Here is a 25,190-nt window from a genome sequence, read left to right as displayed (position 1 = left end):
ATCTGTCTTGATCAGAAGACCCAAAAGATATATATATATATATATTCTGATTTAACACTTTCTTATTATGGCAAATACTAGTAATGTTTTTCAGAGAAAAAAAAAAAACTGTTTGCCCCAGTATTGAAATTACTAGCCAACTGGCATAAATGGCACTCTTTAGAATTTTATTTATTTTAAGTATTAGAAAATGGCTTAATAAAGAGTCCCAAAAGACACAGAACATATACAACATATGTGCTTTGGAGGTCTGTTTTGGTTTTATTTATTTATTTTTCTCCTTTTACTAGATTACTTTAATGCAATTTTGTGTAGTTTTATTGTTTAACCTTTCTATTTCTAAAGTCCATGGGAAAGGTTAACTTAACCCTTCTAACGTCAGAACAGATCTATCAATTTCCTGGCTTTTAGGAAATATAGTAACTTGATCTCCAAAACTTAGGTCAAATTAACCAAGTTAAAATAAAAAGAAATTAAAAAAAAATCTGAATTAGATATTGTTTTCAGTGTGCTACTTTGGGCTAAATGTTGCAGTTCGCTGTTTAGCAAACAAATTCCACTGTTTCGCTCTGCCCTTCTAAAACTGTTATCCCCTTGGGGCTCCTTGGGTCCAAACAGATGGCGTTCTTGAATTACTTGTACATCGACATACAAACAGCCATCATCCATTACCTTCTCATATGTATAACACCTGCACCAATAAAACTATGGTATTTTTCATCTGAACGTTTATTCTTTAGACCATAAACGTGTAATGGAAATTGATATCTCTACAACCCTTCTTTTCTGTCTTCGAGCCAAGTGTTCCACATTATTTTTGTATTTTTCATTCCTCCCCCCCCCCCCTTTGTTTTGTTTTATTTTAAAAAAAAATTTCTCAATTGTCTTTGTCTTCTGTAGGATTTTGCCCCTTTTTAAAGATTTACCAGTCCATGCAGCTTGTGTACACATCTGGCATCTAGTAAGTTGATATGGAGAAGTATTCTGTTTGATTTCTACCTATTTTATTGTATTTATGCTGTTAACTCGTTCTCTTTTCTAGCTTCAGTCTTGGTGATGCGACAAATCAGAGACGTCCGCTCTGCATCAACTTGGAACCAGCGCTGCTTTTGAAAGGAGACATTATGGTGCGTTATGGCCACTTTACTTCTTCAATCGATCTTCCTGACCCCAACAAAACTTAGATTGGATTTAGTGTGAGGACTGGTTTAGTAACCACTAATATAAATATGAATATTTTCAGGATTACAGAACTGACTCTTCTGATCTGTGATACTTTTTTTTTTTTTTCCCTGTAAATCCTGCCCTGCAAACGACATGTTGCATTCCTGATGGTATGGCAAAGCATTTATAGACTATATATGCCAAATATGCCCATCCCAGAGAGTATTGATCGAAATGAATGGGTTTTCACAGAAACACCATGAATGTTATGGCAAGTGAACACCGACCACATTGTCACTCTTAAATACTTACCATGTTTCTGTAGGTTCATTTAACAATAAACTGCTGTTTTAAACATAAACTTTTGCATATGACAATACATACAATTCTAGCTAGATTTCAGCTAGTTTTCTTTTACGACAAGCCCCCTTAAAGTGATTTTTGAACCTCGTAATGAGCAATAACATGTGGTCTGTCCCACAACACAGAACATGTATTCCTGAGTCACACAGGAAATTGGAATGATCTCACACAGCGCATGGAGTGTGTAACGAGTGAGAGAATGTGTTTTCTATTAATTCTTAACAAGTGAGCCTCCCAGACAAAGTGAGCCAGTTGTTGAGGTTCTAAAAAGAACGGCTAAGATTCTGATCCATATTCTGAATTTGAATGTATTCATCACAGGTGAAATGTTATCACAAGCGCTGCCAGCCTAACGAGAGGGAAGTCGTTTTCAGACTCCAGTTCCACACCTGCACCATTCACAACTCACACCTGTGCTTCAGTAAAGACCAGCTGGATTGTGCCTGCACAGGTAAGTTCTAGCTTGTTACCCATAGTGTGAAGTTGGATTGGGAAATGCTCAAGGGAAGATTGGTAGAAGTGTATTGGATACAAAGAATAAATTATAAGCAAAAGTGTGGAAAGAAACTGTTTGTGTACAAAGGGAAATCTTCATCTGACGACCATAGATGGTCTGTTTGTATTTATCTTCTTTATTGTTATGTGTATTATTATGTTTCATTCCCTCTCCCGTTTTTTTTTTGTTTTTTTGCTCTTTGTGGGTGGACTTCATTAAGTTCTTTATGTTTGGAGACCGCTTATTTATATAAACATGCAAAATTTGGATGTCTGAAAACTGCCCAGGGCACATTTCTGAGATGCACAGTGAATGCATGTGACAGAGTTTGCTAACACATACTAGTCGTGGACCATCTGTCTAGCTATTGCTCGGATGAGTGGTACTTCTGACCAAAGAGGAATTAAAGATGGCTGCTTCATTGCACAAGAGATAGCCAGTATGTGGCCTGGAAAGAGCTATTTATGTATCTGTGTACAGGACGTGACAAAGTTGGAAGCTAGGTTATATTTATTATCAATATATCAATCATATGTAACTTAATTCACTGTTTTAGAACAAACATTTTGGATGTAGCACTTTATATTACTAAAAATAATAAGAAAATCTTGTGTACATGCATGAGTATTATATCTGGCACTTAACTTACTGAATACTACAGTTGTAATTAAAATTATTTAACCCCCATTGACAATCAGGTTTATTGTCAAAATGTACATACTTTCAGCTGTTTGCAATGAACAAATCAAACAAAAGCAATTGAAATAGCGCAACACAATGAATGCTTCAAGTGGTGTCCCCAAATTCAACTGAAAATGCTACTTGTATGACTTCTCCAGCTTCAAAATTATTCAACCCCTTTTATGACAAGCATCTTTAGTACTTCATAAAGCACCCTTTTGCTGTTATGGCCTTCTGCAAAAGAGATGCATAACACCAGCTTCTGGCAGAGTTATATGGGGTTCAAGTAGGAGGACTGTGATGGCCACTGTAGAATTTTCCAGGGACCTCTTCTGCAACCAAACCTTGGTGGAATTTGAAGCATTCTTGGGATCATTGTCTTGTTGGAAGGTTCAATGATGCCCAAGCTTCAGCTTCCTAACAGATGGCATGACGTTTTCTTCTAGGATTTCCTGATACTTCAATGAATCCATCTAGCCTTCAAGACACTTCAGGCTTCCACTGCCTGAGGATGAATGCAGCATCCTAGCATCACCGAGGCCCCACCATGCTTAACTGTAGACAGTGTTCTTTTCAGTGTATGCTTCACTTTTCTTCCTCCAGACATACCGCTGATCCATTGGGCCAAAATTGTAGTTTTCTGTTATTGTTCTCTCTGTAATTGCACAAGATGAGCTAAAACCAGCTTGAGATCTGACCGGGGACCCACCGAAGAGCAGACTATTTCAGCTGCAGCCTGTTCTCAGTATACTAAGTGTGTTTGTGTTTTACAACTGTAGATACACAGACAACAATACTTTATTTTTTATTTTCTTTTTTTCTCTACAATACTCGAACAAGTGCCATATTTAATTACTGACATTTAAGTAACATGTCTTCCCTCTTACATAGCTGAATCAACGTACCAATTATATGGATTTCCCAGCATTTAAAGTCTCACCACTTAACATCTTCTGGTTAACCAATGCTTTTACAATTTTGTTGTATGAGCGTGTTGAATGATACATAGTCCATGTCTCAGCCACTAAAAAGGTTAGAAAAAAAGTTTAATTAGGAGTTTAGAGACCATCTAATCTGTTTGGTGTGCATGAAAACAACTGCACATTTTCTTATCGTTTTTTTTTTATATTTTTATGTTTTTGTTCTGGACATTAAAGTGACCTCTTGGTTAAAGAGCATTTAATTTTTGTTCTCTTACAATCAAACTTTGACACATGTTTTCTTGCCCAGTGCCAGTGACGGAACTACCGCAGTCGCAGGGGTTGCAGCTGCGACCTGGCCTGTCACTCTAGGGGGCCCGGCCACCCTGCGGACCCCTGTGACTGCGGTGCCCGCCCGCTAAGTAACGCGGCCCTGGCCCGCGCGGTATAAACGCTAGGGCCGCAGGAGGGTGACTAAAACATTTTGTATATGTGTGTGTTTGTATGTATGTATTTGTGTATGTGTGTCTGTATGAATATTTCTGTGTGTGTGTGTGTATATATGTGTGTGTGTGTGTGTGTGTGTATATATATATATATATATATATATATATATATATATATATATATATATATATATATATATATATATATATATATATATATAAAAAATACAAGTAGTGTTGCACTCACTGTGGTTAGATATTCACTGCCGGGTGCTTGTCTGGCAAAAATATAAAGGAAAAGTAGATAGCACTCCACGGACTCACTTTGTTTAAATATAAAATTTAACTTTTAATGCTCCAAGTTAAAAAATCGACGTTTCAGTCTGACCAATCAGACTTTCATCAGGACAAGGTTAGCAATAGACAAAGTTCCACATATATACCACACCAAAACCCCTAATCAAACAGTGTACTCACCACACCTGGCTGGGTGCAAGCCCCCACAAGCCGTCCGGTCAATTGCCCCGCCGAAAATGCCGGTCGCGTGTGGATGACGTCATCACACATCGCGCACGCGTCCGTCCAGCGCACAGCACTGAGGGGAGCGTCTCCATGGCAACCAGACGCTGTCCTCTCTTAGCGGGCGCGGACCGGGGTTTACAGGGTCTGCCTCCCAGTAAAGCAAAGTGTGGTCAGATTCACCAAATACCAGGATAAAACAGTGTCGTTAAACACACTTAAAAAAGAAAACACTCGGGGGCGTGTCCTGGAAGCCGAGCGCACCGGCCGCATGTGCTAGGAGCTCCGCTCAAGCTGGCTTCAAACGAGCAATTAACCCGGCGATAACGGCAAAACCCAGCGCCCACTGAGGACATGTCACAGTCTAAAGGCAGACGGACGACGGAAAAAGCTGACAAAACTAATTTCTTTACGGCACGAGCCGGTCACGGCAAAAATTGGCAGCCGCCGGACCAGGCCCAAGATGGCGCCGAAAGCGACCAGGAGGTTGCTACACACACCCCGGTAGGAGAACCCCCACTTACCCACAGCATGATGAAGGTCTTGCTTGAGGAAATGTCTGACAAACTCCTCCAAAAGCTAGACACTGCGCTGACAGACCTCAAGAAGGAGGTGCAAGATCTAGGACACAGAACGTCCCACACAGAAAACAAAATGGAGGACATCTCAGCAGCTCACAATGCTCTGGTAGACAAAGTGGAGGGGCTAGCTGCACAAGTACTGGCACAAGATACCAAAATAGCAGACATGGAGGACCGCGCCCGCAGGAACAATCTGCGGATCAGAGGAATTCCTGAGACGGTGGGCACTGCTGACCTTACCGCACACACCACGGGTTTACTACGACACCTAGCTCCAGATCTGCCCGCAGATGTGCTCCTCCTAGACAGGATCCACCGCACAGCAAGACCTACATTCCTACCACCAGATACCCCGAGAGATGTACTCGTGAGACTCCACTATTTCCACGCCAAGGAGGTTATCTTGGCGGCAAACAGAGCTGGAAAACCACTACCTGCTGAATACAAAAATCATAAAATTTTTGCAGACATCTCAGCCTACACTCTGAAAAGAAGGAGAGATTTCAGACCGATTACAGTGTCGCTGAGAGACCACAAACTGCCGTACAGATGGGGTTACCCCACCAAACTGCTTGTCACCAGAGGAGGGAAAACAACGGCAATTGCTACTCCAGAAGAAGGGGAGCGAATATTAAAGACATGGGACATTGTTCCGGCAACAGTTCCACCCTCAGGAGAAAGGTCCAAGGTCACCCCGGAGTGGAGAAACTCAAAAAGGATATAAGAACGAAACTCCATGGACTATAGGCCGCTACGGCCTTAAACACTCAGCTTGACAGACAGACTATGTGCAACCAGTTGGGTAATGTACCGTTTTGGCAACGGGAGAAATATGTAAAATATAGTAGGATGCGGGGAGAATAGGGACCTCAAGCGAGCTCTCCCAAATATAATAGCCGCTTTAAAGAAAGGCGCATTACGAGAGAGACACAGAGATATAGAGAGTACGATCTGCACAAGTAGGGGTAAGAAAATCAGAAAATATATATTAAAAAAAAAAAAAAAAAAAAAGTAACAGGGTTGCGTGATGATATAAACCAATTTAGAAGCACTTGAGGGAGGGAGCTCCCACAGGACGAGAGGTTGATACCTCTACCCCCAAGGCACGACCACGCAGTGCCTAGCCATAAGTATGGCATACATAGTATTAGCTCAGGATTGTATGTATTATATGTTTTTGGTTATTATATGTTATGTTTATTATGTTAATGTGACTGCACTCATCATGGGGCATATGGGTGGCCCCACACCACTCCTCAAGGGCAACGAATGCACGCAATATCCTAAACACGACAGACACCTTCACACTTCAGTAAGGGGAAGCTCACGCAAAACTCTGAGGACTACCCTGCTCAGCTTGACTCGGCTGGGACGAGCAGGGATCCTCGCACAAATATACACTCCAAAGAGTTACACACAACCTCGCACACGACAACCACCGTGAGGATATGTACATTTAACGTAAGGGGACTGAATATCCCTGCAAAGAGACACCTCCTCACCCGCGACCTCCGCGCTGCCCGCACTGACATCCTTTGCCTACAAGAGACACACTATCGCACAGGCGACTTTACCAACACACTGACACTGGAATTCCCACACCAGTTCCACTCCACTACTAGTACGAAATCAAAAGGCGTTTCCATCCTGATAAGCAGGGAGGTTAAATTCTCCCTACATAGCCAGGACATTGACTCCAATGGCAGATATGCCATAGTGTCTGGGACGCTGAATGACATAGAGTATACAATCGTGAACATCTACTCGCCCAACACAAACCAAAGGAATTTTCTGCACAAAATCCTACACAAATTAGCAAACATACAACACGGCATCACGATACTGTGCGGGGACTTCAATCACGTCCTAGACCCAAAAGTAGACACTACCCTATCCATACACAGTCGCAGGCACCGTCCCTTGAAAAGACAAAGCAAGGCCATACAAAAACTTTTACACACACACCACTTTTACGACACCTGGAGACTCGCTCACCCTGCCGAAAGGCACTACACCCACTACTCCCCAGTACATAACTCATATTCCAGGATAGATCACCTACTGATATCCGGCTCACATCTCAACCAAATACAGTCATGTGACATAGGCCAAATAACGTGGTCGGATCATGCACCGGTTACACTAGAGCTCAAGGATAGTTATGACTTCAGACACCGTAGCCCCTGGAAAATAAACGACTCACTACTGCGGGACAGGAGATTTACAGGGGAACTTAAAGCAGAGCTAAGGGATTACTTCGCGAATAACGACACGGGAGACATAGCAGCCACTACAGTATGGCAAGCCCATAAGGCAGTCATGAGAGGCCTATTGATAAGGAGAGCGGCGTTTGTGAAGAAATCCACACAAACACAACTTAGGGCTTGGCAGAAAGAATTATACGATCTAAACACGCAAAATCAGATCTCACCGACAGACACAGCAAAACACCGCATAACCCACATATCACGGCTCATACATCAACAAGCTATAGACCAAGTTAACAGGCATATGAACAAGCTAAACGCAACGCACTATGTCCAAGGCAACAAGGCTAGCAAACTGCTAGCACTCCGCCTTAAAACCAGACAGTCAAAACAAAAAATACACCACTTACTAGACCAGAACGGGAAAAAAGCCTCGACTCCGAAGGACATCAGTGATGTATTCGCTCGATATTACTCGGACCTATACAACCTTAAAGACAACGCCTCCACTACACAACCGACCGCACAGGGCATAGCAGACTACCTAGACAGGACACAAATCCCGTCGTTAACACAATCGCAACAGGACACACTCAGTAACCCGATCACGAGTCAGGAAATGATAGACGCAATAAACTCACTACCAAACGGGAAGTCCCCGGGCCCAGACGGCCTCAACAACGCATATTATAAAGAATTTAAAGACACATTAGCACCTCACCTAGTCAAAACCTTCAACGAGGCAATCGCTGCCCAGTCCCTCCCCAGGGAAATATTACTAGCACACATAGTAACACTGCCGAAACCAAACAAAAAGCCGACAACACCACAAAACTTTCGGCCCATATCACTTTTAAACACAGACGCTAAACTACTCGCGAAAATATACGCCACGAGACTAGGATCGGTAATACCACACATCGTACACAACGACCAGGTGGGATTCGTGAAAGGGAGGCAGGGATCGGACAACACCAGAAAGGTCATAACTCTACTGCATAAAATACACACCCAGGACAGAGGGGGGATCTTGGTCTCCCTGGATGCAGAAAAGGCCTTCGACCGTCTGCACTGGGGATTCCTCCACAGGGTTCTGGAACGGTTCGGAGTACCAGAGGAAGTAGCGGCAGTAATAAAAGCCTTGTACAGCGCGCCGTCAGCGCAAGTACTGAACTCCGGATTCCTATCGGAGCCCTTTAAGCTCACAAACGGGACCAGGCAAGGTTGCCCCTTGTCCCCGATATTGTACGTGCTTGCACTAGAACCCCTGGCAATAAACATTAGAGCAAACACTTCCATACATGGGGTGAGTGTGGGGAACAACGAATATAAGGCCAACCTATTCGCGGACGATATCCTGCTCACACTCACACAACCCCAGGTGTCACTACCAAATCTGCTACATGAGATCCGCCTATATGGAGATCAGTCGTACTATAAGCTGAATGTCGCAAAGACGCAGGCAATGGGGGTGGGGATACCGAGCCACATCACTACACAATTAAAAGCCACGTTCCCGCTAGACTGGAGGGACGATTATCTCACTTTCCTAGGCCTCAAGATCACAAAGACGATAGCTGGACTCCATGAACACAACTACGGGAAACTCAGGAGGGACATAATAGATACCCTACAAACATGGGAAGGCAAATACCTGTCTTGGGTGGGAAGGATAGCAGCCATCAAGATGATGGTGATGCCTAAAATACAGTATTTATTGCGCACGTTGCAGATCCCACTCCCCAAAATCTTCCTACAAAAACTACAACAAACCCTAAATAGATTCGTCTGGGCGAACCGCAAAATCAGAGTAGCAGGAAAAATATTGCGCAAACCAGTGACAGAAGGGGGTTTGGGGCTACCAGATGTAGACGCATACTACAGGGCGACCTTACTAGCCACAATGGTGCAAGCACACAAGGCAGTCGACAGGCCGCAGTGGGTAGACATAGAATCGACGGGGGCATGCCCAAAAGGGTTACACTACTTATTCTGGATACCCCACCACATACGCCCACTACCAAAAGAGGTTCCCGAAACCACTTCACTACTATTGAGAACATGGGACACAACCAAACGCCTGGTAGGCTACGATAAACAGTGGTCACTAGCGACCCCGATTCAGAGCATACACATAGCCAACCCTACATTCAATTATAAACCATGGGAAAAAGGGGGATGCACGATAGTCAAAAACCTATATCAAAACGACTCATTACTGCACTTCCCGGACCTACAGAGCAGGTATAACCTACCGCCCCAATCACTGTTTTCGTATCTCCAACTTAAGTCGCTCCTAGAACATGACACAGGGGTACTCACACCAAAGAAAGCACAGGGTATTGAACGGATGTGTATAGCCAGAATGACTCCAAGAAAGATAATCTCGACCATATATAAAGCACTGACTGACACGGTTGACGGAGATAGAGAGAAATTCCAGGAGGCATGGCAAATGGATATAGGCAAACCACTAACAGACGAACACTGGCAGCAAGCATTTAAAGCACACAAAGGCAGATCCAAATGCGCTTCCCACCTGGAACTGTTGCGCAAAATACACTATAGATGGTACATGGTGCCGGTCAGGCTTGCGACTATTTACCCCCATACACCTGTGCAATGCTGGAGATGCGGGAGAGAGAAAGGCACGATGTACCACATATGGTGGACGTGCCCCCGCATCACAAACTACTGGGCAGAGGTAGGCAACATACTTTCCACCGCTCTGCACCAGCCTATCACATTGGAGCCCGAGTGTGGCATACTCTTTATGACCCTAGACGACTTCCCCAAAGCCCAGGCATTTACAATGTTCCACATACTAATAGCCGCGAATTTACACTTAGCAAAGGCGTGGAAGCAAACAGACGCCCCAGATGTAGGCAAAGTGGTTAAACAAACTACGATGAACATAGACTATGAAACAAGAATAAACACAGGGCAAAACCTGCAAGAGTACAGAATGAACGCAAAGAATGAGTGGGATAGGTTCCTGGAGGGATTCAATAAAGGACCAGGGAAAGGAACTAGCCAACAGCCGCCTCGGTAGGCGGAGAGAGACAGGGAAATGCGGGGAAGGCGAGATAGCAAATGGAGGTATATGAGCACACTTGAGACAGCCCACGCTCACTTTGAGAGAAAGGTCAGAGGAATGGACACCCATGATGTATATAGTTGTGTCGAAAGACACCCACATTGTAAATAGTTGTGTTGGGAGACACCCGGCGCCCACACGGAGAGATAGGAACACTACCTACTAACCACCAAGCTAGAGAGACAAACATTAAAAACGAGATTGAGCAACATACTGAAGATGGGCGAAGCCCACAAGCTCTAGGGACAGGTCAAGAATTCTCTCTTAGGTGGGGAAAGAAGGTGCCGGATATTCCCCCCCCCCCCTTCCCACCAATCCCCCCCCCCCTCCCCTCACCCTCTTCCCCCCCCTCCCCCTACAAAAGTACAATAGTGCCAACTAAACACCTGAGGCCCTATTGGCACATCCCCAACCTGAGAGACCCCTCTAGGGGGGCCGATACAGTCAATGGACGGGGCAAAAACTGGCCGAGCCACGCCAGTGTTACCAAACCAAAAGGATAACAGGGGTAACACCGCACGTGGATGGGATGAGGGATATGCAATGGGGAAGAGGTGGCAGACTAGACACACCATATAGATATACAAACGATCGGATGTTGGGTAATCTACATCCCACCCCTGTTTCTGTTCTGGACCCTTAATTATCTCTGGACATAAAACCGGTAACATTGTGAACTAAAAGGAAAAGAAAGTGTATTACAAATAAGCCGCAAACATATGTTGGTACTATGCGGGATTATAAAGGAGATTGTCAACGCTATAACTATGTAAATGTACTTTTACGCTCATACTGTAATGATTTATTGACATTTCCCCCTTCCCCACTTTCCTTTCTGTACCCCAAAAAGAATAAAAATTGTCAAATTGAAAAAAAAAAAAAAGAAAACACTCAATAATATACATAATACATGTTACACGTAAAAACAAATGTTAAAGCTGGGGGACTGTCTGAAAGGCCCTGTCTCGGACATGCAGGGTATGGCTACTCTCTTAAAGGAACATCTAATCATGAGACAATTATGTGTGAACTATCTTTCTACATTTTAAGCACTAACACTGAAGGAAAATGGGGGCCACACCAACACACTTCTATCTGTTATAATCCTGCCAGTCACTTCAGCTGACTGGATAGTGAATAGTGTGTACCTATGCAAAACCATATGTCTGCATTTAATTGTATAAGCACTAACAACCCCAATTGATATCATGCTGTACATCCCCTAGCTACTAAGCATCGCACAAGGCGATTAGTTATTCAACAAAGAAGTCTATTCTGTTTAATGATAAGGATCACCTATTGGAATCTGCCACTTCACCTACATCTGTTTAGGAGAAAAAGGTCACTAGTTAAAGCTAGGATCCCTGCACAACTGTATACCTCAGTCACGTAGGGCTATGTTTACTCCTCCATACTCTGAAGGCTCATAGCCTATCCCCCAGGGTGGGCTCCTGAGTTGATTCAGAGGTATTCTGGATTCATTGTAATGTAACTTAGACACAAACAAATCAAAACAATTATAAGAATACTGCTAGAGAATATTTCTCATTGAGTCCCTTTGGTGCAATCGTGTCCAAGGTTCTGATCCAGTGAATTTCTCTCTGTAAGAGCATTTTCTTCCGATCTCCCCCTCGCCTTGGTAATGGAATATGGTCAACCGCCATTAGTTTGAGTGACGGGAGCGTATGTCCTAGTTCCAAGAAATGTCTAGAAACTGGAAATTCTGATACCCCGTCACGGTATGCGACCCGTATATTTGAGCGGTGGTTTCGAATCCGTTCCCTTAGCGGTAAGTCAGTTTTGCCTATATAAACTAGGCCGCAGGGGCATGACAGCTTGTAGATGACGAAATCACTGGTACAAGTTAAACGATGTTTAATAGTGTACTGTTTGCCAGTATGGGGATGCGAGAACGTACGCCCTGGGACCATATGTCCACAGGTAACACAACCCAGGCACCGATAGCACCCGTAATTACTCTTAGTTGTTTTGGTGTCATAGCAGTGGGAAGGATCCGTCTTCACAAGTAAGTCTCTCAAACTCTTGTTTCTCTTATAGCTCATCATTGGCGGAGAAGCAAATTCCTTAGGAAGGCTGGTGTCATTGCTGAGTATCCGCCAGTTCTTATTGACCACTCTTCTCAATGCTGAGGAGGCCGTGTTGTAAATTGTCGGAAACACCAAACGTTGGGTTTTGTTGTTAAAACTTGCCTCCTGCTGCTGGCATTTCAGTAAGGCTTTATCTAAGATTGCTTTCTTATAGCCCCGTTCAAGGAACTTGTCCCTCATGATGTTGATTTGTTCCTGTGCTTTGAAAGGATCTGAGTTGTTCCTGAAGACCCTTAGGAACTGGGAATATGGTAAGGAAGCTTTCAGATGGCTTGGGTGGAAGCTGTCGGCATGTAAGAGTGTATTACGGTCAGTGGGTTTGGTGAACAGGGTATGAGTAATTCTACTATTTTCAATCCCCACTCTCACGTCGAGGAAATCGACGGTGGTTCTACTGGCTGTCATGGTCAGTTCGATATTGGGGCTCGCCATGTTGATTATGGCTACCATGTCGGAGACGGTATCTGGATCGCCTCTCACTATGAGGAACAGGTCATCAATGAAGCGTGCATACAATAATATTTTGGTCTTGAATGGTTCCAGGATATGTTCCGTCTCGAATTTATACATATAACAGTTGGCATACATGGGTGCCATGGCTGCCCCCATTGAGGTGCCCGCTATCTGGCGATACCAAGTATTCTCGAAGCGAAAATAATTACATGTTAGCACTGCTTCTAATAGTTCCATTACAAATTCGATGGGTGGACCCTGGTAATGTGGGGATTGTGCCAGTACTTGTCTAGTAGCAGCTATGCCGTCAAGGTGAGGAATGACAGTGTACAAGCTCTTGATGTCGCAAGTCAAGAGCATCACTGGTTCAGGAGGTAAGTCCACTGCAGAGATTAGTCGTAAGAACGAAGGTGTATCTTTCAAACATGTTGAGAGATTGACCACTGTCTCCTTCATGAGAAAGTCAAGCCATTGGGCTATCGGTTCCAGGATTCCCTCTTTGGCTGACACAATGGGACGACCGGGAGGTTTTTCGATGTTTTTGTGTACTTTCGGTAAGGTATACAGAATGGGTGTCCTTGGATTTGATGGTGTCAGAAACTCATATAGTTCCTTAGTTAGATAGTCGGCCTCCAGACCTCTTCTGAGTATCCTCTCCAAATGGTTCTGCAATTGCACCGTGGGGTCCGTAGGGATCTGAAGGTACGTTTGCTGGTCACCCAATTGATTAAGAATCTCTTCACGATAATCCACATAGTTCATAACAACTATGCCTCCCCCCTTGTCAGCTGGTCTTATAACGATTTTGCTGTCATTAGACAACGATGTGATGATCTCTCTGTCCCTGGCCGTGCAATTAGAGTGTGACTTGTGCTGTATGCCAAAAATATCTCTTGCTTCCTTCTCCACTGAACGTAGAAAAGTTTTGATCGTGGCCTGGTTGGATATTGGATCAAATGTACTCTTAGGTTTAAACTTTGATCTTTGATCTGTTGCCTGTGCTGGATGGTTTTTGAAGAAATCTTTGAGTCGCATAGTGCGTCCGAATTTGAATAATTCACTCTCCCACTGGAGTTGATTAGGTCCATTAGTGGGGACAAAGGATAACCCTTTGCTAAGTAAATTGAGTTCATCAGGAAGGAGTTTTCTGGATGAGATGTTGAAAACTGGTATCACATCTGGAATCTTGGGGGCCTCCCTCTTCCCCCAGAAGGTTCTCCCCTTCTGGCCCCGTCTCGTAATGAGCCTCTTTCTGGTGCCAGATTCCGATATTGGTTCCTCGTCCGTATCCCTGTAACTTCTTTTTGTGCCCCTTCTAAAAAAGGCTCAGAGGTAGTACTTCTCTCAGGATAGGTGTCAGACTCCGAATTTGACTCCCCCGACGTTTTATCAATAGTGAATTGTCGTGGTTTACGTATGAACTTACGTTTCCTTGCAAACCTAGGACGTTCACTGTGTCCACTCAGCCACCTGTACACAGTGTGCTCTTTATAATCAGCCGCTACTTTTTCCTGTTTCTCTCTTTTGAAGCGTACCAAATCCGTTTTATATTGTTTCACATTTTCCTCCAATTTCAAGAGGGTTGGTGCAGCTTCTACAGATGACAAGAGGATTGTTTGTTGTGTCTCAAGTTCTGTGATTCTTCTCCGTATTTGGACCAGATCCTCTCTCACATCCTCTATGATCACCAGCATCAAATCAAGAGAACACTTGTTCAATACGGCCACCCATTTCCTGCATACCTTAGGCTTGAGTCTCCCAATAGTAGGAACGTTTTTCACTCTAAAGCCCCTCGGGATCTGTAGTTTCTTATGATACTCTGATAAGAATAATCCGTGTAAATCCAGATCAGTCTCACGTTTCTTCAGTCTGAGTAGTTCAAAATAAATTTCCCGTAACGTGGTAGTACTGGGTAAATCTGTTGTGGTTTCTGACCATCTAATCCTTTCTGCGTCAATGTCATTATATTGCCATAATTCGGCCTGTTCGGTCAGTCCCCCAGCTAGGGTAAAAAAATCCTCCATGAGAAAAGTCACTCGCTATCGGCCAGTGCTATGCTCCAATCGGTATTAATAATAATCCAAAAAGGTGTGCAAGGTACGGTTATATAGAGAAATCTTCAATTTTAACTGAAATTCAAATGTAAACCAAAAATCCAGGGTGCATACACGGTCAGCCTTGCCAAACGCCAAACATAGATACAAAAAATACAAGTAGTGTTGCACTCACTGTGGTTAGATATTCACTGCCGGGTGCTTGTCTGGCAAAAATATAAAGGAAAAGTAGATAGCACTCCACGGACTCACTTTGTTTAAATATAAAATTTAACTTTTAATGCTCCAAGTTAAAAAATCGATGTTTCAGTCTGACCAGTAGCTAGGGGATGTACAGCATGATATCAATTGGGGTTGTTAGTGCTTATACAATTAAATGCAGACATATGGTTTTGCATAGGTACACACTATTCACTATCCAGTCAGCTGAAGTGACTGGCAGGATTATAACAGATAGAAGTGTGTTGGTGTGGCCCCCATTTTCCTTCAGTGTTAGTGCTTAAAATGTAGAAAGATAGTTCACACATAATTGTCTCATGATTAGATGTTCCTTTAAGAGAGTAGCCATACCCTGCATGTCCGAGACAGGGCCTTTCAGACAGTCCCCCAGCTTTAACATTTGTTTTTACGTGTAACATGTATTATGTATATTATTGAGTGTTTTCTTTTTTAAGTGTGTTTAACGACACTGTTTTATCCTGGTATTTGGTGAATCTGACCACACTTTGCTTTACTGGGAGGCAGACCCTGTAAACCCCGGTCCGCGCCCGCTAAGAGAGGACAGCGTCTGGTTGCCATGGAGACGCTCCCCTCAGTGCTGTGCGCTGGACGGACGCGTGCGCGATGTGTGATGATGTCATCCACACGCGACCGGCATTTTCGGCGGGGCAATTGACCGGACGGCTTGTGGGGGCTTGCACCCAGCCAGGTGTGGTGAGTACACTGTTTGATTAGGGGTTTTGGTGTGGTATATATGTGGAACTTTGTCTATTGCTAACCTTGTCCTGATGAAAGTCTGATTGGTCAGACTGAAACGTCGATTTTTTTAACTTGGAGCATTAAAAGTTAAATTTTATATTTAAACAAAGTGAGTCCGTGGAGTGCTATCTACTTTTCCTTTATATATATATATATATATATATATATATATATATATATATATATATATATATATATATATATATATATATATATATATATATATATATATATATATGTGTATATGTATGTATATGTATATGTATATGTATATGTATATATATATATGTATATGTACAGGACCTTGCACTCAGGCTGCCAGTGGATTCCAAAGTTGTACACAAATATCGAAAAAAACGGGTGCATTACCAGGGCTGTGTATCCATATATCAAAGAGATGTGGCTGCACTCACGGAAGTTTCTTAAAACTTAACTTTTATTTAATCCATAAAACCGATCGACGTTTCAGTCCAGCATGTGGACTTTCATCAGGACTTTCATCCTGATGAAAGTCCACATGCTGGACTGAAACGTCGATCGGTTTTATGGATTAAATAAAAGTTACGTTTTAAGAAACTTCCGTGAGTGCAGCCACATCTCTTTGATATATATATATATATATATATCAATGTGTGTGTGTGTGTGTGTGTGTGTGTCCCTGTATTTGTGTCTGTTTGTCTGTGTGTTTTTTGGGAGGGAGTGGAGGGGGAGCGTATACGTATGGGTGGGTGGCAGGGGGCAATTTTCGTGTTTTCTAGTTTCGTCTCTGCCCAGTGCAATGTTATAATGCAAAAATTTTCCTGTACTAATTTCAATATGCTATTCTTATTCACCAAGATGACCGATTCCCAGAGAGTGCCACAGTGGAGTTTATATTTGGAAATGAAAAAACAAAAGGTGAGATTGGCATAAAAACTGTTTTTTAAAGATCTATATGGGCGTGTGTGTGTGTACATATACAAAGTAATATGCTCTTTTCTTTAATTTTTTCATACGGTTTTTGGTTTTTTATTTCTATCTATCGACACATTCCATGTTTCTTCGCCTCCTCATGTCTCTCTTCTTCTTTCCATTTAAAGGACGCGAGGAATTCCATAATGATCCTGCAGTTTCAGTAGATTATGACATCACCGACCCACTCGTGCGTTTTGACTCCTATGAGAACCTCAACGCTCACCATGAAGACAGCCTGGAGGGTCAGTTACTTACTAGTTTCTTGAGAATCTATGTGGATGCAGATGTATCTTTATATTATACTCACTCATAAACCTAACTAACCCTGAGGCAGATGCTCCGTCTATTATTCACTTCCTTTCACAGTATTAACAGATGAACTTGGTTCCCACACCAGTATTTGTGTACTTTTTTTTAAACTTTTTTTTTTTTTTTTTTGGAAAAATGCAGAATAGCATTAACGTGACTTAAGAGTATGGTGAGTGTAGACTAAATGGAAGACTTTGAAGTTAGTGTATACTGTTGTTTCTGGAAATGATTCATGGAGACTGTAGAAAAACAATCTGCGTAGTAAAACAATCTGCTAATAAACGTTTGTAGGTGTTGCTCTAAAATAAAGGACATGCTTAGAGAAGGTTCTTTGGATCAAAGAAAATGATCCAGAATGTTTATTTAATTATTGATTTAACCCTTAAAGTTACTCTCTTGCCTTCTGGAGTCTTTAGATATTTTGCAGTATGGTAACTTTGCCACTTGAACTGCGGAGGCCACAGGGATGCGGGGAAATGTGAGTTTTACTTACCTGAACCTGTATCCTCTTGAGCTACTGGTGCTTCATCTGCCAATAGCCCACGCAAGTGCTATACTTTCTCACACACTTAGTGCTATATCTTTTGACTGCATTGGAATTTCAATGAAATTCCAACACAGTCAATATGAGCATTTCATAAATATTTTATCTTTATTTTTTTGTGGGGAGAGGGGGTGGGGGTTCAATGAAAAAGATGGACAGATGTTCACAGAATTTATGAATATATGAATTTGCTAATGTAGACCAAAGCAAAGCTGAACATTGCATTTATTTAGCATGGGATTTAAAACGGTAGCTCCAATACTCTGTGCAATGGTACAGTTGTGGCCTTCAATATTGAATTGGGATATGTATTCAGATTTAACATTGCCTTTGCTGGTTTGCTGCAGGAGCCTGTGCATGACACTGCCGCTAGTACCTTAAAATAGTCTCCTAAACTTTCATGGGGCATACGGATGTGTTGTTTGTGAACCTCCTCACTGGTTAGAGAGCAAATGGCAGTATGGCGGCAAAGTGCAGCATAGTGTGAGGACCAGCGACAAGATCAGGAAATAGTCTGTAATGATGACCGCTGCAGGAGTTCGGTATAAAATTTATGATCAGTTCTGTATTATATTTGCTGATTTTCATCCCAAATTAAATAGACTTATTTTATTTCTGTTTGAAGTAATGGCAGTAGATGTAGTAGTTTTTAATACCATGCTGATTATTTCGTTCATCTGCCCCAAGTACGAGCTACCTGCCTTATAATATTCTCTCATTCTTCACCCGTGTTTGTGGATGCAACAAGCAAGGTGGTATTGTCAGTGATACAAGGGGACATATTGTAATTGACTTTAATGCATGCATTTTTGTCTTCTGCATTTAAAATTTGGTGGGTATTGCAGATCAGGGATTTTTGTGCGGAGAACATAATACAAATTCATCAGTGGAAACGTACATCAACTTGTGTGTCTGCTCCAGATTGTGCCTAATGTAATCTTGCTAACACAAGGTAGCTGTGCAGTAGCCATTTAAATAGTGTATTGTGTAATCTTTTGATCTCTTTACAAAGTAGTGTAACAGATCTTGACCCTGATGTTAATCCTATGTAAATATGCACCAGATCTAAAATAAATTGTATCCTTTATCACAAACATGCTTATGCTTTCAGCCTACGGTTGTCGTTGTGTTTGGGTGGAATTGCAGTTGACTATGGAGAAGTGTAGTTCCTACATTACTAGTGTGACTGAAAAGAAGTTGTCTGGTGCCAAAGAGAGAGATGTTTTTGTTTGTTTGTTTTTTGGCAAACTGCTTCAGAAAAAAAAAAAAAGCAGGATAGTGCCACAGATATGAAGCGCCATACTGAGTACAATGATATGCTACAGTCTCTAGTGGATACATTGCTTAGAGTCCCATTTTACAAACCGGAGCTCACCTCTGGACATCTGCGTTATGCTTTGACAGATGAGCCATCCAAGTCAAACTCTCCACCTGCCGCTGTTGTCAAATGGAACATATCTGTATATTTTTTTCTGTTTTCTTTTGTTTTTGTTTTTTCAGAAAACTGAGATTGGAGAACAAAAGATTTAGCTAAATGTGATCGTATCAGTATATCTTTATTTGAAATGATATGAAGCTTAGAGAATTAGGTGATATTCAATATAAAATGTGCCAATCGCATTAATATATTTGTTGAAACTTATGTTTGTGATAAACATGTCTCTGTCTGTAGATCTAAGTCACACTCGAGGTCCATTAGATGGCAGTCTGTATGCCCGGGTGAAAAAGAAGAGTACTCCATTAGCATCGAATAATGGAAGCCCTGAACATCATGGGCGTCTCTTGTCTGTCAGCAGTGACTCTGGACACTCCTCTGCTCCAACGGAGAGACTGGAAGAAACTCCCCAAAAACCACTGCCTACGCCAGCTGAACGAGAAGATCTAGAGAGACTCTTGGGTGGGTTTGGAGTTGCAGTAAAACAGGATGGGGAGTCTCAGTACTCCCAGGTAAGGAAAAATGATGAAGTGGGAATGCAAAATGGAAATCAGAGAAACAAAATGAATGCGAAACCACAAGACTTACAGCATATTGGTTTACGTGAAGGGGCAAACCAAAACATTCAAACAAAGATTAATGGAGATGTAAGGCCTTTATATTCATCAGGGTGGCCAGGAGCAGGAGATGATGGAACATCTCAAAATTTGCCATTAATGTCTTCATCCTGGGAAGGACAGAGAGAGGTACCCTGTGAAAATCAATGGGGTAATCAGAGAGACCGTGAGATAGCTATTATGGAGGAAGAGATGGGGCAGTTTGGAGGACTTGCTGTCTTTCAAGAAAGAAGGCCTGTCCTGTCTAGACACTGTTCTTGCAGGTTGGGATATGCCCCTGGCAATATTGAGGGGCCACCAAGTAGATCTTACTTCAGGACAGAGGGCATATTGGAACCCAGAGGAGCTCCAGGCCCTGCAGCAGTACTTCAAGCTGCCCACTATCCAGGTATTTATAGCGAACAAGAAAGGAGAAGACTTTACCGTTCACTCTCTGAGGGGCCTCAACATTATCCAACCCAGACACAGAGCCCACCAAAGCGAGGAAGTTTGAGAGATACACGACCATACCTGTGCCAAGGGCCTCCTTCTGAACCTGTTTTGTTCCCTCTATGTCCATGTTCTCATTGTCAGAGTTCAGCTTGCTATCCTGCACCCAACATATGGCCTCTGGAGGAGGCCAAGATTCCTCCAATGCAACCATTTCATCGTGGAGAACATCAATTACATTTAAATCCATCTTACAACCGAGGTGTGCAACTCAATCATGACATTCCCCCATTTCAAATGCCCCAGTCTAAAATGCATTATGGGTACCCAACACCACATGGAGAGGATACATTAAGTTATAATCAATTCACAGAAGGTGGTTATGGACATAATTACCCTAATTTTCTGCACCCTACCTACCTTCCTACCCACTGTCCAAGTGGTTATGGTTCTCCGTCATTTCCATCCTGTGTGTCTCCATACAATCCTCCTGAAGATCAGGCTCCACCTTCAAGCTCTGTATCTCCTATAATTCCATCCAATCCCGCACCCAGAAGATTGAATGATGAAGCTGTTTCTGTTGACAGCACTAGTGTACCTACATCTGTGCACCAACCACATGAAGGTTAGTAACTCAATGATAATTTTTCACTTGCACTTGGATTTTAATGTATTGATTTAAACTTTCCAGAAAGCCAGGAAAATCTACAATTGAAAACACATACATTATTCCTTTTTATGTTGTCCATCTGTCTTTCTTGGACCAGATTGTCAGTTTGGGTGTAAACCGTGGCAGCTGTTGAGTTTAAAATGGTAGGGCACTAGAATTTGACTCTAACCTAAACCTTATGCTTTTGGGCTCTATCCATTCAACCCCATGTACTCAGCCCATGACCAAATTAGACATCGTGTATCAGATTGATACATATATTTGGGAAACCAGAATCATTTTCAAGAGGTCTGACTGTGTGATGTTACTCATTGACAGCCCTAGAAGACAGAACAGGCTTGTCTTTTAGGGCTTTCAGAATATTATGGCCAAATGAAAAATCAATGTGTCAAAAATGTTTAGTTGCTCAGCATCTTATTATTTTATCTGTCCATCTAAAAGAGAGTGAGGAAACAGTCTTTACAACAAAAGATGAATAAAAAAATAAAAAAAAAGAGGGGCTGCAGTGCCAGAACTGTCCCCGCGTGTAAGTGAACAAGATGGCCAATCATAGGGTTTTTTTTAAAAAAAATGTAATTCTTTATTTTTCTTGTGCATGAAAATACAGAGAACCTATAATCGTGCAGTGCCATAACCGCAATAGCAAGCATATTTAGAACCGTAGTAGAGATGGCATGCAAGTAAACAGCACAATTTTATATTAAAGTAGTCAGGCCAGATATGCATGAGTGGAGCTTGAGCATGAATAAACAATGCTAAATTAATCAGGCTAGCACAATTAAACAGGAGTAGACCAGAGGAAGAAAAAGAAAAAGCAAATTTTATTAAAATCAATTAACTAAAAAGCATTTGCAAATTGTGAGACCAGAGTCCAGCGCAATATGGTACGGCCATGCTGGTGAGGTTGCCACAAGATAGCAGCCATGCTTCACTTGCCCGTTAATCCAGTTTCCATTTTGTGAGGAAACTGTTGGACTCTCAGCAGCAGGTTGGTAGGAGGTAGACCCCCCCTGCTGTGGAAGTGCCGGTTACAGGTCTACTTGTAGGTGCCACAGAATCCCATGGTGAGATTTGCCATTTTGCGTGGCTGCAGATGGTAAAGTCCGAAAGCCGTTGGCCATTGTCTTGTTCCCCAATGCTTCTTTTTGTGGCTTATTATGCCTCTGAGGGGTATCAATCCCAGGGTCTCTCCATGACTGCTGTGTGGAGATTGAGTGTTGCTGAGCCAGCTGGGTGTTGAGATCAGATCGGTCTGGAGCTTAGAGGTAGGCTGGTTTAGAGGGTCAAATGACTGTAGATACTGCTGCTTTGGCTTTATCTTGTGCCAAAATTGTGCAAAGAGTTATTCTAGCCAAGCCAGAGACATTGCAATAAAGGCCTCCACTGTATAGCTAGTTACGGTTGTCGCCATCATGGGAACAACGTGGTACACGTATACAGTAAGATGATCGCCTCCGGTCTAGAGGGAGTGGGGGAAAGTGCAGAAAGCCGTTCAGCGTAGCAGGACTCAGCGCCTTGAGAGTGGCTGTCTGATGCACTGATAGATCATAAAATGGTAAGGAATGACAATCTGGACTAATACGATCCGGTTTTGGTAGCAATCGAACCTCCAGTGTGCCCTCTACGCAGTGTGTTCTTTTTAGTTGTAAGAATTGCTGGCTGAAAATAATCACTTGGTTAGTGCGTGGAGCCCAGGCAGCACGCGTCCACTTATTTAGTCAGTCATGCTCCTCCCCCTGTTTTTGGTTTTGTTTTGTCCATAGCTTGAAATTCTTTGTGAAGAATGAAGTCAGGCATTACAATGTAAATGCATATGTTTGATAATCATCAGAAATCAGTGGCAATCTGTTTTTCTTGGCCTTCCTTAATGTCTTGCTTGATGTTATTGAAGACATATAAAGTTATAAATTGAAAGCCAAATAATAGGACAGGCTGATTTTTATCTGTACTCTTGAAATACATAATTAGACTTGGAAGCATTCGAGCATTTGGGGAGGAGGGTAATTTGGCTGCTTAGTATATACAGGTCTGTGGCACTTGTGTTTGACTAAACTTGATTTATTCTTGCACTTTTATTTAAGTGCGTGTACTCTGTCATGAACATACCATTCTGGCAGTCACATGACTTGCTTCTGTGGGTGAAAGGGTTAAATATCACGATCTGCCTGCATTTGACTGAAAATAATAAAAAAAAACACCCTTGACCTGTCTTGTGTAAACTCTTCTTTACCGTCCACACCTTTCTGTGTGCAAAGCTGCCACTACCAAGCAATTTGGGGAGCCTTAGGTCCCCATTCAAAATCTGATTTTAAACCCACAAAATGCAGTTTAGCAAAAAAAGCCTATGAAATCACAGTACTATTCTAAAAATATCTTCATTAATCTGATTCTTACATCAGACAACTTGAATTCCAGAAAAAAGTTACATTTATTATTTTAAAATAAATAAATAATAAAAAAATATTGTCATGAACGCACCCTACTTCAAGAGTGTGCATGACATAGTTGTGGTGGTGAAAGGGTTAAAGTTCACCATTTGTCTGCAATAGACCGGAAATAATGATAAAACCCCACTTAACACCACCCACACTTAACCATAATAATATAAATCCAGAAGGCAGGTGTTCTCTGTGATCACTGTTTAGTCTACTAAATCCTCTCCCAATGTTTATATCACCAGGCCCTTCAAAAAAGTTAATCTTGAATCCTTTCTTAATGACATCAAGAACCTCCCATGGCACAGATTAAACATTATCCAAGATCTAGACTGTGCAGTTGAATTCTTTCAATCTGAACTCCTACAAGTTTGGAATTTGCATGCCCCGCTGCGTAAGGCGAGAGTAAAAGGAGCACATATGAACTGGATCACAGCTGACCTCATCCAAATGTACCAGTTTCGGGATTCTTTGTGGTCAAAGTTCAAGCGTACTGGCTCTATGAACGATCACTCTGCATATAGACAATGGTGAAATATATGCACAAAACAAACAAAATTGGTCAAGGCCCAATATTTCTGTGAAAATCTGAACAATAACCTATCAAACCCTAGAAACTTTTGGAAAGTCTTAAATAAATTACAATCTCCCCAAATCCACTCCTAATCCTCCACTGTCAAAGTGGATAACCAAACCCTGCAACTTCCCTTAGATGTAGCAAATGCCTGTAAAGGGACACTCCAGGCACCCAGACCACTTCTGCCCATTGGAGTGGTCTGGGTGCCAAATCCCACAACCCTGCAAGTGTAATTAAGAGTGTTTAAGAGCTTATCTGGGAAGCTCCCACCCTACTTGAGCAGAATGCTCTCCCCGGCTGTTCCCACCTCCTAAAACCTCAGGTCCAGTACCAGCACTTTTAGTCTACCTCCATACAAAAAGAAAGCAGCCCAATCCTCCTTTTCCTACAGAGCACCACAATTATGGAACGACCTCCTGCACACTTTCAAATCTTCCCCAAGCCTAAAGTCCTTTAGGAAATCCCTCTGTACATAGCTCAAAACAGAATGCACCTGTCATGATTGATTATATATTTCCTACCTGTTCTATGTAAAATTTTGTATATATTGTGTATTAATATTGTTTTTGTATTTTATTGTACACTATTGTATCAATGCAATGTTTTGTGGACCCAGGACATACTTGAAAACAAGAGAAATCTCAATGTATCTTTCCTGGTAAAATATTTTATAAATAAAATATAAATAAAAATATTACTATTTTAACGCTGCCACCAGCAAGATAAATTATAAATAGGGTGCCTTGGTCCCCCAGGTAACTTAATAATAAAGAATCACGTTACCTGAAGAGACTAATTAGTGTTTTGCAATTACATAGATATTGTGTTAAGTTGCATTTGGTGAGTTTTGTACCAGACCAAGGCAGAACTGAATAAAGGAATATTTATTATGAGCAAAAGAATTGTAACCGTGCATACACAAAATAGATGATAAATTATTTACACCAACAAATAAAAACAAAAGGGATAAAATAAAAGAAGTCCTAATCACTTACTCAGGTTTTCCAAGTAAAACTTCTGCCCTGGGGGTCTCTGGCAAGGAAGACGGTGACTCACTCAAAATTAGATTCTGGCCCCAAGCAAGTACACACATTTCAGAATCATTAGATATATACCCAGTAGATTACCAAGTCTGGCCTAGAGGTGGAGATAA

At 42.2% G+C, this 25,190-nt stretch overlaps 1 protein-coding gene across 1 annotated transcript in view; it reads left to right on the top strand.

Annotated features, from left to right (window-relative positions):
• The window catches only part of TNS2 (tensin 2), a 140,902-nt gene that overhangs the window by 90,732 nt on the left and 24,980 nt on the right, over positions 1 to 25,190 (top strand). Inside the window, exons 13-18 of the mRNA XM_063437851.1 lie at positions 901 to 961; positions 1,043 to 1,127; positions 1,849 to 1,978; positions 16,905 to 16,964; positions 17,147 to 17,263; positions 19,547 to 20,980. Coding sequence (XP_063293921.1) covers positions 901 to 961; positions 1,043 to 1,127; positions 1,849 to 1,978; positions 16,905 to 16,964; positions 17,147 to 17,263; positions 19,547 to 20,980 — 1,887 coding nt within the window. The remainder of the gene's footprint in view (positions 1 to 900; positions 962 to 1,042; positions 1,128 to 1,848; positions 1,979 to 16,904; positions 16,965 to 17,146; positions 17,264 to 19,546; positions 20,981 to 25,190) is intronic.

This window comes from Pelobates fuscus, chromosome 1 (genome assembly GCF_036172605.1).
Source record: "Pelobates fuscus isolate aPelFus1 chromosome 1, aPelFus1.pri, whole genome shotgun sequence".
NCBI lineage: Eukaryota > Metazoa > Chordata > Amphibia > Anura > Pelobatidae > Pelobates > Pelobates fuscus.
This window is presented reverse-complemented; position numbering and strand designations above follow the sequence as displayed.